Source organism: Anser brachyrhynchus, assembly GCF_964034855.1.
Source record: "Anser brachyrhynchus genome assembly, chromosome: 23".
In the NCBI taxonomy this organism is placed as follows: Eukaryota; Metazoa; Chordata; class Aves; order Anseriformes; family Anatidae; genus Anser; species Anser brachyrhynchus.
Genome location: NC_137716.1, coordinates 4,257,154 through 4,269,657, shown reverse-complemented (window position 1 = coordinate 4,269,657; position 12,504 = coordinate 4,257,154). Strand labels below are relative to the sequence as shown.

General features: G+C 46.2%; 2 protein-coding genes across 6 annotated transcripts in view; one reads left to right on the top strand and one right to left on the bottom strand.

Annotated features, from left to right (window-relative positions):
* The first annotated feature begins 29 nt into the window (after positions 1-29).
* Positions 30-7,292, top strand: F2RL3 (F2R like thrombin or trypsin receptor 3). The gene is made up of 2 exons (XM_080566088.1): positions 30-4,605; positions 5,137-7,292. Exons 1-2 carry the CDS (start codon positions 4,515-4,517, stop codon positions 6,210-6,212), a joined length of 1,167 nt encoding a protein of 388 aa, XP_080422214.1. The 5' UTR covers positions 30-4,514; the 3' UTR covers positions 6,213-7,292.
* Positions 7,243-12,504, bottom strand: part of CPAMD8 (C3 and PZP like alpha-2-macroglobulin domain containing 8) — a gene marked incomplete at its 3' end in the record, with an annotated part of 54,122 nt that continues 48,860 nt past the window's right edge. For 3 of the 5 annotated variants that reach the window (XM_080566045.1, XM_080566046.1, XM_080566049.1), the window contains 2 exons: positions 11,350-11,515; positions 7,243-11,051 (listed from right to left, as the gene is read on the bottom strand). In XM_080566045.1, the coding sequence (XP_080422171.1) occupies position 11,051; positions 11,350-11,515 (167 nt within the window). Of the gene's footprint in view, positions 11,052-11,345; positions 11,516-12,504 lie in introns of those variants that run through there. The other 2 variants (XM_080566047.1, XM_080566048.1) reach the window with 2 other exon arrangements.

Below are 12,504 nucleotides of genomic sequence, written 5' to 3'. Positions count from 1 at the left end.
TAGAAAAATGCAATTGAAAAGTTGGATGAAGCTCCCTTCGAGCAGTTGCAGGGAGGCTGCAGAATGTAATGATTCTGATATGTGCCAACTCGCTTCCACGGGAGAGCAGGCAGCAAATCTTTAAACTTACCTCCAGTGGTACATTAGAGCACTACCTGACATAAAAGGGAAACAAGTTTCCTGGAAAAGGCGTGCAGTAGGAGATCCCATGCAGGAAGATGGTGCCTGTGGCTCTGTACTTAGGCGTGTGCTGCCAAGACCTCCCTTGGAGCAAAGGCCCATGTCTGGATGAGAGCAGAGAGGTCCATGAGGTGGCACAGTTGCTCCATGTGGAGATAGGTATCAAAAGAAGACATTGTATAGTGCCAGCCGAGCGTATCTTTTTGCAGATTGGTTTATTTCTAGCAGCACCTTTTCCTTGAGAGGTGTGGCACAAAAATGTGGTCCAGGCCTGGCCCCCAAGTACTCGCACGCTAAATACAACAGCCGTTCAAGAAAGTGACTGATTCCAGTTCCGAAATCTATAAGCACATCTGCTCCAGGTTAAGACAATACAACTGCAACCATGAAAATTACCCCCACCCCGCCTTTCCCTCAACCTCCCCAAATTCCTGGGTAATAACATGTTTAACTGTTTTCCCTGTGAGCTCTGCACAACAACTGAGTGTGTAGATTTTGCAAATTAAGCTGTCGTGATGTGACCCAGATCTGATAGGAGTTTCCTTTACATCATTCTCAACACTTCCGTTGCCATAACAAAAGGCAACTCTCCTTTCTGTGCAGCGTATTGCTCGCTCACAGGGAAACAAACTGTTGTTCTCCTAATAACATTCCTCTGCTGCATAAATTGTATGAAATAATTTGATGAAAATGATGGTAATGGCGTCTCAGAGGACGCAGTACACTTTACACAAGAGTCTCCTCTTAGAGACCTTGGACTCCTCACAAAGAACGTTCCCCGTGCTCTAGGGGAGGCGAAAGGCCCTGTGGAGGGACAGCCAGAGCTGACATCACCCAAAAGCAGTTGGAGATCTCGGCAAGTGGACGGTCATTTGGCAATGACAGACAGCTTAAAATATCTTTCAGGTTTGCAGGATGGAGTAAGAGCTAATGATTTTATAAATTAAATTAAGAATTGCTAAAGGGAATACCCAAACGCGGTATTTAGTATTTCAGGACTTTTTTTTCCATGTTACTGTATCACGGTGATGCACGGAGAGAGAGGGGGCTGAAAACAAGTGACAGGTATCCTAGAAGTGTGTGTGTGTAAACACGAGTTAAGGTTTCCTTCATGCTTTAGCCATTCCTCTGGATTAGAACCTAGCTACCCTAAAGAAACCAGAGGCAACCTCTTTCTTCCACTCCTCAAAATTTAAGACTAAATTAAAGTCTAGCAATGCTAAGCCATACCTGTTCTAAAGGATGAATCGAAGCCCAGTGCTGAAAAGGGATGATGGCTGTATCAGGCAGGGTAGCCCTCACCCCAGTGTCAATAACTTGCTGAGAAAAGTCCGAAAGAAACTATTGCAGAACATCTAGTGAGTTAGAGTGATGCTAATAAACTTCAGCCATTCCCGAATAATAACTTCGCGTGGGCTTCTTACCCTCTGGAGTGAAAAGTGCAAGCAGAAGTGAAATTGTCAAAAAAAGGAAAGTCTCCCAAAGAATATTGTACCGGCATAAAGCTAACAAAGTGGTGAGGAGAAAACAAACAAGAGAATGGAAGGGAAAAGCTATGGGTGGGATCCCAGTGGAAGAGAAGAGCAGGACAAGCAGAAGAGGGGCACAGATTCCCTGGAGCCAGGCAGCTCGCAGGGTGATGGTGTGAGACCCCACAAAATGAGAGGAGGAGGAGTTGGAGAAGTCAGGAAGTGCCCAGGGCATGAAGTCAGCCTGCAGGTGCCAGAGCCTGCAAAGGCAGATTTGGGATGTGGGGGATCCTGCTCAAAAGGCCCACCGTTTCTATTTCAATAGTCGGTGGAAGTTTCTGTGCCTGGTGGTTCTGAGAAGTCTCAGATGCTTGCACACCCAGCGGCTGGGAAAGGCAGGGCCCGTACTGCACTCATGGAAAATGTGACATTGTGCTGACACTGGTGGAAATGCTCCGTGCTGCTGGCGCTAAGGCAGAGCCGCTGCCTCCACAGTCAGCTGCTCCTCGTGTCTGCAAAGCAAACGCGAGCTCAGCCTGGGGCAGGTATTAGCCGCACTAAGACGTCTTCTCACCTGGCTTGCAGCTGAAGAACTCCCTGGAGCTCCTGGAACAGAGCAAAATGTAAGCCCCATTATGAAGATGCCATTTGCCTCCCAAAGTTTGTTCTTCCAGGCCTTAAAGATGTATGTTTGGGGCAAGGCAGGTCGTGTTTGTACCCTCCCTCAGAGCTTTAAAATCCCTAACCTGTTCTCCTTACATCTTCAGGGTTCAGAGCCATGGAAGAAAAGCGTGCCTGCTCCCAGGAGATGGCCTATTGCACAACGAATAGCTTTAAAACCAAATTGTTACCCCACAGGGCAGGGATCACACGACTTAAAGAGATGTTAACAAGCCGTGACAAACCTCTGGCATTAGAATTTTCATGCAAGCTGTTCTGCATCTAAAGCAGTCACTAAAGATCACACAGCATCTGAAAAATGAAGGCTACGGCAAGGCATAACCTCTCTCTGCTCCACTCCAGAGACCTGGCCATAGGAAGCGGGGCTGCGATTTGCACACTATCTGAACCTGATTATGTCTAATTTTTTGCATACAGAGCATGGAAAGGATCCTGGTTGAGGCATGGAAAATATGCGGCCACATGAGTCATTCTGTAATGGTTCATAAATCCTGAGAGGATCACAAAAGCAAAACATCTAACATTGCATCTTCCCTGTCCCTGCCAGTGGAACCCCACCTCTCGACACGCTCGGCACAAGGATGTGGGAATATGGTGAAAGCAAAGGAAATAGGATCATTTTCTCCTTGGAATAGAGGAATCTCATCAAACAGCAGCCAGGCTCAGATTTGCAACCTTCACAGAAGAGGCCATTCATAAGCTGAGGAGAAAGAACTGAACTCCTCCTCAGGTTGCCAAACCAAATTTACAATTCTTACTGCCCAGGCTCCAGCTTCTGTCTTTACCTCCTTGCAGAGCCAGGCAGGGGACTAGAGAGCAACAGCCTAAAAAGCAGAAGCCTCTCAAGCTCCGACCTCCTGCCCACCCTCTGGATTACTGGGAAGCTTAACGGAGCTCATATGCAGATGATGGGAGAGTATTTGGGACTTCCCCACTGACGTTATCAAGGCAGAGCAAGGAAGGGACTCACACTCTCAGAGTTAGAGGATGGGGGAACCAGCAAAGAATCTTGTTACAGTCCTAAAGGCTCAGGGAACATCTGCCAGTGCAAAGGGTCCTTCTTACAACCCTATGAGAGTCACCATCTCCATGCAAGCAGCAGGTATGTGGCAGCAGCATGCTGCTGCTCCAGGCTGCTAGCTAGTAAGGAGTGCTCTACTCTTTTAGGGATTCACTGGGTGGAGGCTGCACATCTCTAGGAAAAACACAGCTCTTGGGCAAGAGTGAGTGAAATTCACCATTATCTGCCCCACAGCAGAGGCTTCCTGTGGACCCCTGTCAGGCCCCTTTCCTGCTGGACGGAGCTGCTCTCCATTGTCCTGGGGGTTTATCAGTGGAAGCAGCACGTCTCCGTCAGCCATGGGATCTTGCCACTTATCGCTTGGATGTTACGGCACCCCAGGCTGGCGCGTGCTAGTGCTGCTGCTTTCAATTGCAAACAGATCGGACTCACGGGGCTTTTAATTAACCTCTGCAGCCAGCTCAAGAAGGAAGGTGCAGTTCATTTCCCTGTCTGCCCTGGAAGCATATAAATAAAGAAACAGAAGAACTCTGAAAGGCCCAGCCTGATCTGGGGACTGCAAGGCAGCCACTAAAAGCCCTGAACTGTCACAAAATGAGGCTGTAAGAGCCTTGTGTAATCCCTAGGAGCTTGGGAGGTTTATTTGGATCTGCAGCTCTCCAGTACTTCATTTATGTTTATGTGAGGGGACGATGTCTTCCCAACTTGTTGAGTTAGTGTGGGAAAAGACCTGAAATATGTGGAGCCACTTGGAGTGGAAGGATGCTGGCTGCAGGAGCTCAGAGGCATTTCGATTCAGTTTACACGCTACATCAAATTCCAAGTGCGTCAGATGTGACATTTTTCATTTTCAGGAATATTCTGGAGCAGGAGGGAAGCCCAAAATGAGTCATTTGAGCTCTGACAATGAGACACAGCTCCCGTGGACCTGGATACGTGCATCCATCCTGGTCCCGTGGCTGCCACTGGAGCTACGTCTCTGCTTGGACTCAACAGACTGTAGGGATGTCGTGACAACCCCCATAGGCCTCCAGCTTCACAGGATAAGCCTGGTGCTTCCGTGCGTTAAGGACTGCGAGAAGGAAATGCGTAAGCACGGTCACTACACGACTGCCTTTCCCACACAGCTGTGAGCCCAGCAGCTCCCCGGTTGCCACACCAGAATGGAGACCTCCAGGAACGGACGGCTGTCACCCCGGCTCGTGCTCTGCTGTGCCTTCTGGGGACTCTGCCTGGCCTTTCCAGAATACGATGGTAAGTGCACATCTTCGGGTGAAAAATCGTTTCTTAAAGTACTGGGTACTAGGTACCTTCTTAAGATCCCTGGAAACTCATTTTTGTCATGTTATCACATGGGTGCACGCTCTAATTGAGATTGATGCATACTCAAATTAGAGCAGGAGGTGATAGAAGATGCTTACGAAAGGGAAAGAAACGGGGTGAATTGGATTCTTTTGAAAGTTGGGCAGAGGAAGCACCGTGTTTCCCCAGGCCTGTTGATAACTGCACGCCATAGCAATCGTTTGTGAGCGGTGGGACACCACCGAACAGAGCAGTCGTGTAAGTTTTCAGTAAGGTCGTTGATGGTTACTCCTGCACACCTAACTCTGTGAGTTAGCCTTTTCTGCCCATCGCACAACATCTTACAGAATACTCTTACTGCAAGGGACCCCAGCATAAAATGCAAAACCTTAGTGTTTGGTGTAAGCATCGTGTATCCAGCCTGTTCTGCAAAGTGCTAGCATTCGCATGCAAGCAAGTAACAGACTGTGTTTGCACCGACAGATTACTCTCAGAATGCCACCAACGAGCAGGTAATGACACCAGAGATCACGCCGTGTCCCCGAGCCATCCCAGGGGAAAAGATAACGATAAACAACATCACGTACCTGTTGATACATGAAGCCACCCGCTCTCAGCTGAATAGCGTGGTCACCGTGCGGCTCATCCCCTGCCTCTACACCCTCGTCTTCCTTGTGGGGCTGCCTTCAAACGGGCTGGCCCTGTGGGTCCTGGCTACCAGGGCTGAGAAGCTGACCTCCACTGTCTTCCTGATGAACTTGGCTGCAGCAGACCTGCTGCTCATCTTGGTGCTGCCCTTCAAGATTTTCTACTATTTCCTGGGGAACAACTGGCCCTTTGGGGAAGGCCTGTGCCGGGTCACCACGGCTTTTTTCTACGGGAACATGTACTGCTCAGTGCTGCTGCTCACGTGCATCAGTGTCGACCGGTATCTGGCTGTGGTGCATCCTTTCTTCTCCCGTTCTTTCCGCACCCCTGCCTTTGCTGCCTGTACCTGCACTGCCATCTGGCTCTGTGCTGCTGCCCTCACCCTGCCCCTGACTCTGCAGCAGCAGTCATATCCCCTGTACAGAGCAGGCACCACCTTGTGCCACGACGTTCTCCCCAGGCACGAGGATGACGGGTATTATTTCTACTATTTCATCTGCCTCATTGCCTGCGCTTTCCTTGCTCCTCTGGTGGTGATGCTGTTCAGCTACTGCTCAGTACTGCGAGCCCTCCTGGACAACGGCAAGCGCTACTCCTACTCCATGAAGCTCACAGCTCTCGTGCTGTTCACACTCGTGGCCTTCTACACACCCAGCAACGTTCTCCTCCTCGTTCATTACTCCAGCTATCACTCCAAGCTGTACGGTAACCTGTATATCAGCTACATGGTGAGCCTGGCCATCAGCACCTTTAACAGCTGCGCTGACCCCTTCGTCTACTACTATGTTTCTGAAGATTTCCGGGATAAGGTGAGGAGGAGATTCTTCAATCACAGCAAAAAAACCACCACATCCTTAAAAACCTCCAAAGAAACTCTCCCTCAGAAAAGTTCCAAGGATTTGCTGGTATGAGCCTCCAGCCCAGCTCCCTGCTCCCAAGGCACTCACAACATACAGTGGGGATAAGACAGTGAGTGCTGAGATTTCACAGGTTTCATCCAGAGCAGCAAGCAGTACGTCCTAGTAGGCGAGTCCTGGTAAGGAAGAGCCACGTTCTTCTGTCTGCATGGCTGAGACCAAATAAACCTAGGCCACAGCATTCCCTGAAAAGTGTGGAGTCCAGATAAGATGTGGAGTGCTGAACATGAATAGATCTGTTACTGGGACACTGCACCTAACTTCTCATCTGGTCTCATAGTGCCAGGGATGCTTTTGCTAACACACCTCGGTCTGCTTCTCCTAATACACGTTGCAAGCTGGTTGCTATCTGCTTTCTGTCTCCTTTTCTGCTACTGGCTTTCTTGCTGTCTTTGAACACATAGTCCTTTCACCTAAAACTGAAAAAGAACAGGCATTTAGCAAAATCAAATTTCTAAACATTCCAAAAGCACTAGGAGGTGCCTATGTGGAATGTATTCTCCTGAAATAAAATACTCCTCTGTCAGGAGAATGTACAGCACTAGCTTTTCTACCACTTACATTCTTGGCTTGACTAGTGAACAAAGGAACACCACCATGGTAATGCCAGCCCATTGTTGGTAATAAGTGTAAAAAATCCTATTCATTCATCCTATGATCCTCGGCATCCATGATTGCTCTGAGGCAAAGACTGTATTATGTCTCTTGAAGGGAAACATTCAGGAAGGAACTGAGCAAACGCTCACTCTAGAAACTCATCACTGCTTTTGCTTAATGACACGCAATCGAGACCTTGCGTTTATGAACCAAGCTTGTTGCTCAATCCTGGAGCATGTGGCAAATTTGACAAAATAGAGCCAGCTCATCTCTGGGAATAACCCCGTGAGGCACAAGGTAGAAAATGAGTGATCAACTTCCTTGGAGTTCCTGAATTCTTCAGTTTTATGGGTAAAGGCATGACTTCTGTGATCTATGATCAAACAAGCTTACAGCCTACAATGTGAATAAAGAGAGACAAACAGCATTGTTTTAAAATCAGTTTTTAATAAAATATTTATCATAATCTAAAACAAACCCTTTTCTGGACTCAGACTTGCTAAGTTGTGTGTGAACAAAACAAAAATGATCATAGAACTGTTTGCGTTTACATGTATGTGCAGGGGTGAAATGCAGGTGAAAAACTAGAGCCCATCTCCTACGGGTGCAGCAGTGCACGTACAGAGAACGTGCCAGCTACTGAACGCAGGAGATGTGGTGGAGCCAGGCTGCAAGCCAAGACTACTGTCACTCAGTCAGAAATAGCAAGTACTGCAAAAACGACAACAACAACAAAAACAACCAACAAACTGAGCTGAGGTTTTCCAAATAGATCATCTATCCACAATAATGAAAACCAGGTTACTCTGCATTAAATATCAATAATCAGTGTCAGCAAAGCAAGTGCTGTTGTTTCAATGATGCTATTCAAACAAACTGAACATTCTTCTGATATTTGTTTCCTACTGAGGCTGATTAAGGAGGAGGGAAAGAGGCAAGGCCAAAACACTTGGACAAGAAAGGACAAGGGAACTATTGCTTTAAAATAAATACCATGGTAATGATTACTCTGCATAATGTACAGTTACAAATATATAAATATTAATTTCATTGAAAGGATTGCAAGCAAAAATCACTGATAACTAGCACTGCTGTAGCTATTCAGTAATGTAACTTGATGTATGTAGGAATTTGTGTCTTACAAACCCACCAGCACTTTTCTCCTTTTGCAGTGAGGGACCATCAGAGAAAGGAAAGGAGAAGCACCTCTGACAGAGGGAGGCATATGTCTCTAAGCCACAAACAATTCAAAGCCCAAAGAAGCAGAAGCTCTGCTTTTCTTGAGTAATACTGAGTCTGATATGGCTATGTTGTGTCAAGTGGTCCTCCTGGATCTAGCCCTAAGAGTTTGTGTATTACACGTAGGACTTCGAAGAAAGGAAGAAAAATAGGTATTAATTTTTTTTCCTGGATAAGAATTACTGACGATAACAAGAAACAGGAACAACCTGGGGACAGGGGAAAGCTACGGACCAGCAGCTGAGGTGGAGAGGACAGAGACCTATTCCGTTACTACTGTAATAAGGGAGAAAATGCAAACAGGTGTGTATTTGTAGGTTCCTTTATTTGATTCCTTAAATGAAATGACTGATTTTTAACTCTAGAAAGGAGCTAGTTTGGTGGCAGGAGTGAGGGGAGGCAGAGCTGCCAATATGTACCTAAGGAACACAGGAAGAAGAGACGATAGACTAATGATTTCCCTGAAAGCTGTGAAGAGGCACCCAAGGTGACGTCAGGCTTTAGGGTACAGGAAACCTGGCACATGACCTCACATGCAGCGTCCCATTTAGAACCGCCTTTGCTGAAGGACACTGAGGCTGCTCTGCCTCTGCCTGCTAGGGGTCCAGGACTCTTTGTCAGTTTTTCTAGTGGTAAAACAGAAGCAAGACTCCCCTGCCTCAAACAGGTGCATGCTCTGGCACCCAGAGAGCCCACAGACCAAAGCCATGATTGATGGGCTGGCACCAAGGAGAAATGTAGCTGGCAGTAATGGGGAGATGTTTGTATCTTGAATTAGTGGATTACATGTAACAGAGACTGAGGAAAATGAAGGAAGTCACGTTTAATACTAAGCTGAATCTCCCTACCTTCATCTTCTCGTTCCCAGTGGTGACACTGTCTGACTGCCCATGGATCTATGAGAGGATCAAGCAATATGAAATTACTTAAAATATCTATCTACAAGCATTAAATGGATGAGACAGGGAAACTAAAGCCAGAAGGGGACAGAGGACAGGAGGCTGAAGAACCCTGAGCACAGGTCCAATCTTCTGTGGGAAGCCACTCACACAGACATTATCAGGGTTGACCAAACGTCTCATTCTCCAGCCTTGAAGCATTAAACAGCTGAGGCTGGAACCAGAAAACAGCAGGGTTTGTATTGTGCAGCTTTGATATTTAGAAAAGGGGAAAAAAAAGAAACAACAAAACAACCTCTTGTTGCAGCTCATACTAGGTCTGTTATTTACCCAGGGAATAAATATTGACTCAGTCCTGTGTGTGTACACAATAGCTAGCATCTGCCAGGCCAGTTGCTTACAGGAGATGGAATTTAGTTTAAAGGCATTTATTTACCTGCCAGACAGGAATGCAGCCGCCAGTGCTTCTGCTGTGCAGTGGGGACACAGTGAGGACGTGGTCTGTTCATACACACTGAAGAGACGTGGCAAAAAACTCTGCTGAGAAGCAGTGGGTGCATACGGGCAACAGCCACGTCAAGATGCTGTGAGGAGAGCTCACAGCAGCCACGAAGGAAGGCTTGGTAACTTGCCAACAAAGCAGTTCTGAAATTTCTGAGAACTTCAAGACCCAGACCTTCATCGTGTCAGTTACATTCTGCAAATATCTAGCCCCAGACAAAAAAGGACTGGAAACTACAAATGCCCAACTTCTGGGATACCTCCTGTTTTGTCCCCATGTAGACAGTTTTCTGGAATAAAATTGCTTTTATTCTGGAATGGAATGTCTATACTGGGATATATTCTTGTCAGGGTTCCTGTGTAAACAAGCCCTAAAAATGAATGGAGCTGGGCTTTTTCCTGTTTCCATTCACCAATAAACACCCTCAAAAGGAGTTTCCACCCCACTCTGGGTCCTTGTAACAATAGACGTGGGAAGATAAAATATTAACACTATTTTGCAACAGGCAATTGCATCTAACTCCTCCAAAGAGAACAATGCTGCTCCAGGCAGGAAGGGAAACCAAAAAGTCTTGGCTCATGCACTTTTGGAAACACAAAGCTTTTGTTTTTAGTTTTACCACATTGCTTGGGGCAGGTCAGTCTAAGGGAGTCCAGTCTCTGTGACACCAGTGATTTGTACTGGCAAGCAGGCCCAGGGCCTATGCATAGATTACCATATCCAGAAAAAAAAATCATTGTATGGGAATGCTGGTGGGAGCAGGATAAAAGTGATTAGTGAAGTCAGGCGAGCATTTAAAAGGACTGTGCCTTGGGTCAGTTCATGTCAGGGTTACAAGGAGGAAAGGGGCTGCAGAGCTGAGAAGGCTGCAAGCAAACCTCATCAGCACATAGTGCAAAATGAAGAGGGCTCACCCACCAGATCCTGGTCACTGCTATGGCTAGCAAACTCCCCACCTGAAACTTTTCAGCCCTGTCTGACAGTGGATTTGAGTTTTCTCTTGTGAAATGGACCTCCCAACATCTTTCCTGAACATGGAGGCATTAGGGCAGTTTTTCCTCTTGTAGGACATAATTGTGGGTTCAGTAGACTTACAGGCTAGAGAAGATGATTAGCCTCTTACGTCATAATTAGCAAAACATACTGATTTTTATTATAATAATTTGAGAGAAAACTCCTCAGCCATCCTTCCTCAAACAGCAGTTCAGCTAAGCACGAGGCCTGGACTTAGCTTCTAAATGTAGCTAGGAAATGGCATTTGCAGTATCCTGATAATAGAGAAAACATTTTGAAAAGGTCTATAAGTTTGAATTCCAGCCCCTATTTTTCTCACCTAGAGGGCACAGTATATTGGCTTCCCATCCTTGGAAGTAATCCTAGGAGGATGCACAAAAGGCAGGAAAATTGACAGAAGAATAATGCTGAGTGTCCCCCTTAGCGCTCCAGATCCACCCCCGTGGGGCAGCAAAGCCTACAGTTCTGAGGGCATCAGGAAGTAGTCATCATTCGGTTTCTGTTCTGCAGCAGGTCGTCTGTTGGAACAAACTCATACAGGAGTTGATTCTGAGCCTCTTCTCTTTTTTAAATTATATATTTCTGTTGAAAAGAGAACACGATGAAAAAAGTCACTTTCCCATTACATATCTTTGTGAAACATCACTGAGGCTGGGCAGAGAAAAACTTAAAAGCTGCTAGGAATGGAGACATCCAGGCCATGAAGACTTGGATGCTGTCCCAGCAAGATCTTGTTCCTGGTGATTCCTTGCTAACGAGGCTAGCAAGTCGCTTGTAAGAATGCCCATTTTGAGGAACTGAATACACTTGACCCAACATATGAATTAGTAAATTATAACTAACAAGCCAGATTTACAATCCCCCACACTCTCCAGCTCACCATTCTACTGTGGTCACTGCTTCCTGAATCTTGTCCACTTTTAATGTGCTTGCTGTCGTCAGCTCTGCCACAATCTCAAAAATGTCAGCTTCAGAGGCATAGGGGTCCGGGTCGTATTCATAGGAATAATATGACAGATCTGACTGTGGTGGAGGGCCTTCCTCTGCTGGAAAGGAAACTGTAGTCTCAGCTTTTGCTTTATCCAAAGAAACTGCATTTCAGCATCACATATTGCATCACAGAGAGAATTGGAATGACAATAGAGGGAAGGAATAGTAAGAAGAGAGACAAAACAGGAGCCAAATCAGTGTCTCACAGTGAAAAGGAGGCTACACATGTCAATAGTCCAGTGCATGCATGCTTAGATTCACATACAGGTAGAAAAGCTGCTGTAGATAGCAATTTTTGAGATCTCTTTCTGAGATCCGGACGCTGTAAAAAATAAAAGGAATCAAAGTGCCAGGCAATTTGAAAAATCTCTAAATCTCATTTTAAAGTATCTAATTTTAGGCATTAACTGAGATGATTAAGTTAGGAACCAGTTCACCCTACAATCTATATAGAATCAAAATAAAAGTCAGATATCTTTGGGAATACCGGATGTCACAGATGTGTTACACTGCACTCTGAAAATACCTCATCTGTGATGTCACATATCTTACACCACACCCTGAAAATACTTCATCTTTCACTAAGTCATAAGCTGAGCAATAGCTGAGATATGTCTGCTTCAGCACAGTCTCATACCACTGAGGAAATTCTAGCATTTAAGACAGGAACAGGCAGAAATGGATACTTCTCCCCCATGCATTCACTCCAGCAAATACTAAGACATGGGCAGGTCGCTCACACAGTGCACATCCCTCTCAAAGTGGCTGTGCCTCTCAGTGGGTGACTGCCCACTGTCCAGAGGGTAAGGCTGCAAGATAAAACTTCTAGGAATATCAATAGGTCCCTGTTTCCTAAGCTGTTCCCTGAGCCAGCTCAGCTGTTCATCTTGCCTGTTTGCTTTCTATATACACTGCTCTAATCCAAACCAAAGCAATCACTGAAACATAGTTGTTGCAGGGAGGAAAAGTCCCCCTCATAAAAGCTTGCTTTATTTAAGGAGAACACTTGTCAAGGCCTTTGAAAACATTTGTTCTCTAGAAATAA

Bases quoted from the DNA above. Each gene is read 5' to 3' on its own strand.
- F2RL3 (XM_080566088.1), top strand. From the start codon at position 4,515: ATGGAGACCTCCAGGAACGGACGGCTGTCACCCCGGCTCGTGCTCTGC. The intron at 4,606-5,136 runs GTAAGTGCACAT...TTGCACCGACAG, and splicing joins GGCCTTTCCAGAATACGATG to ATTACTCTCAGAATGCCACC.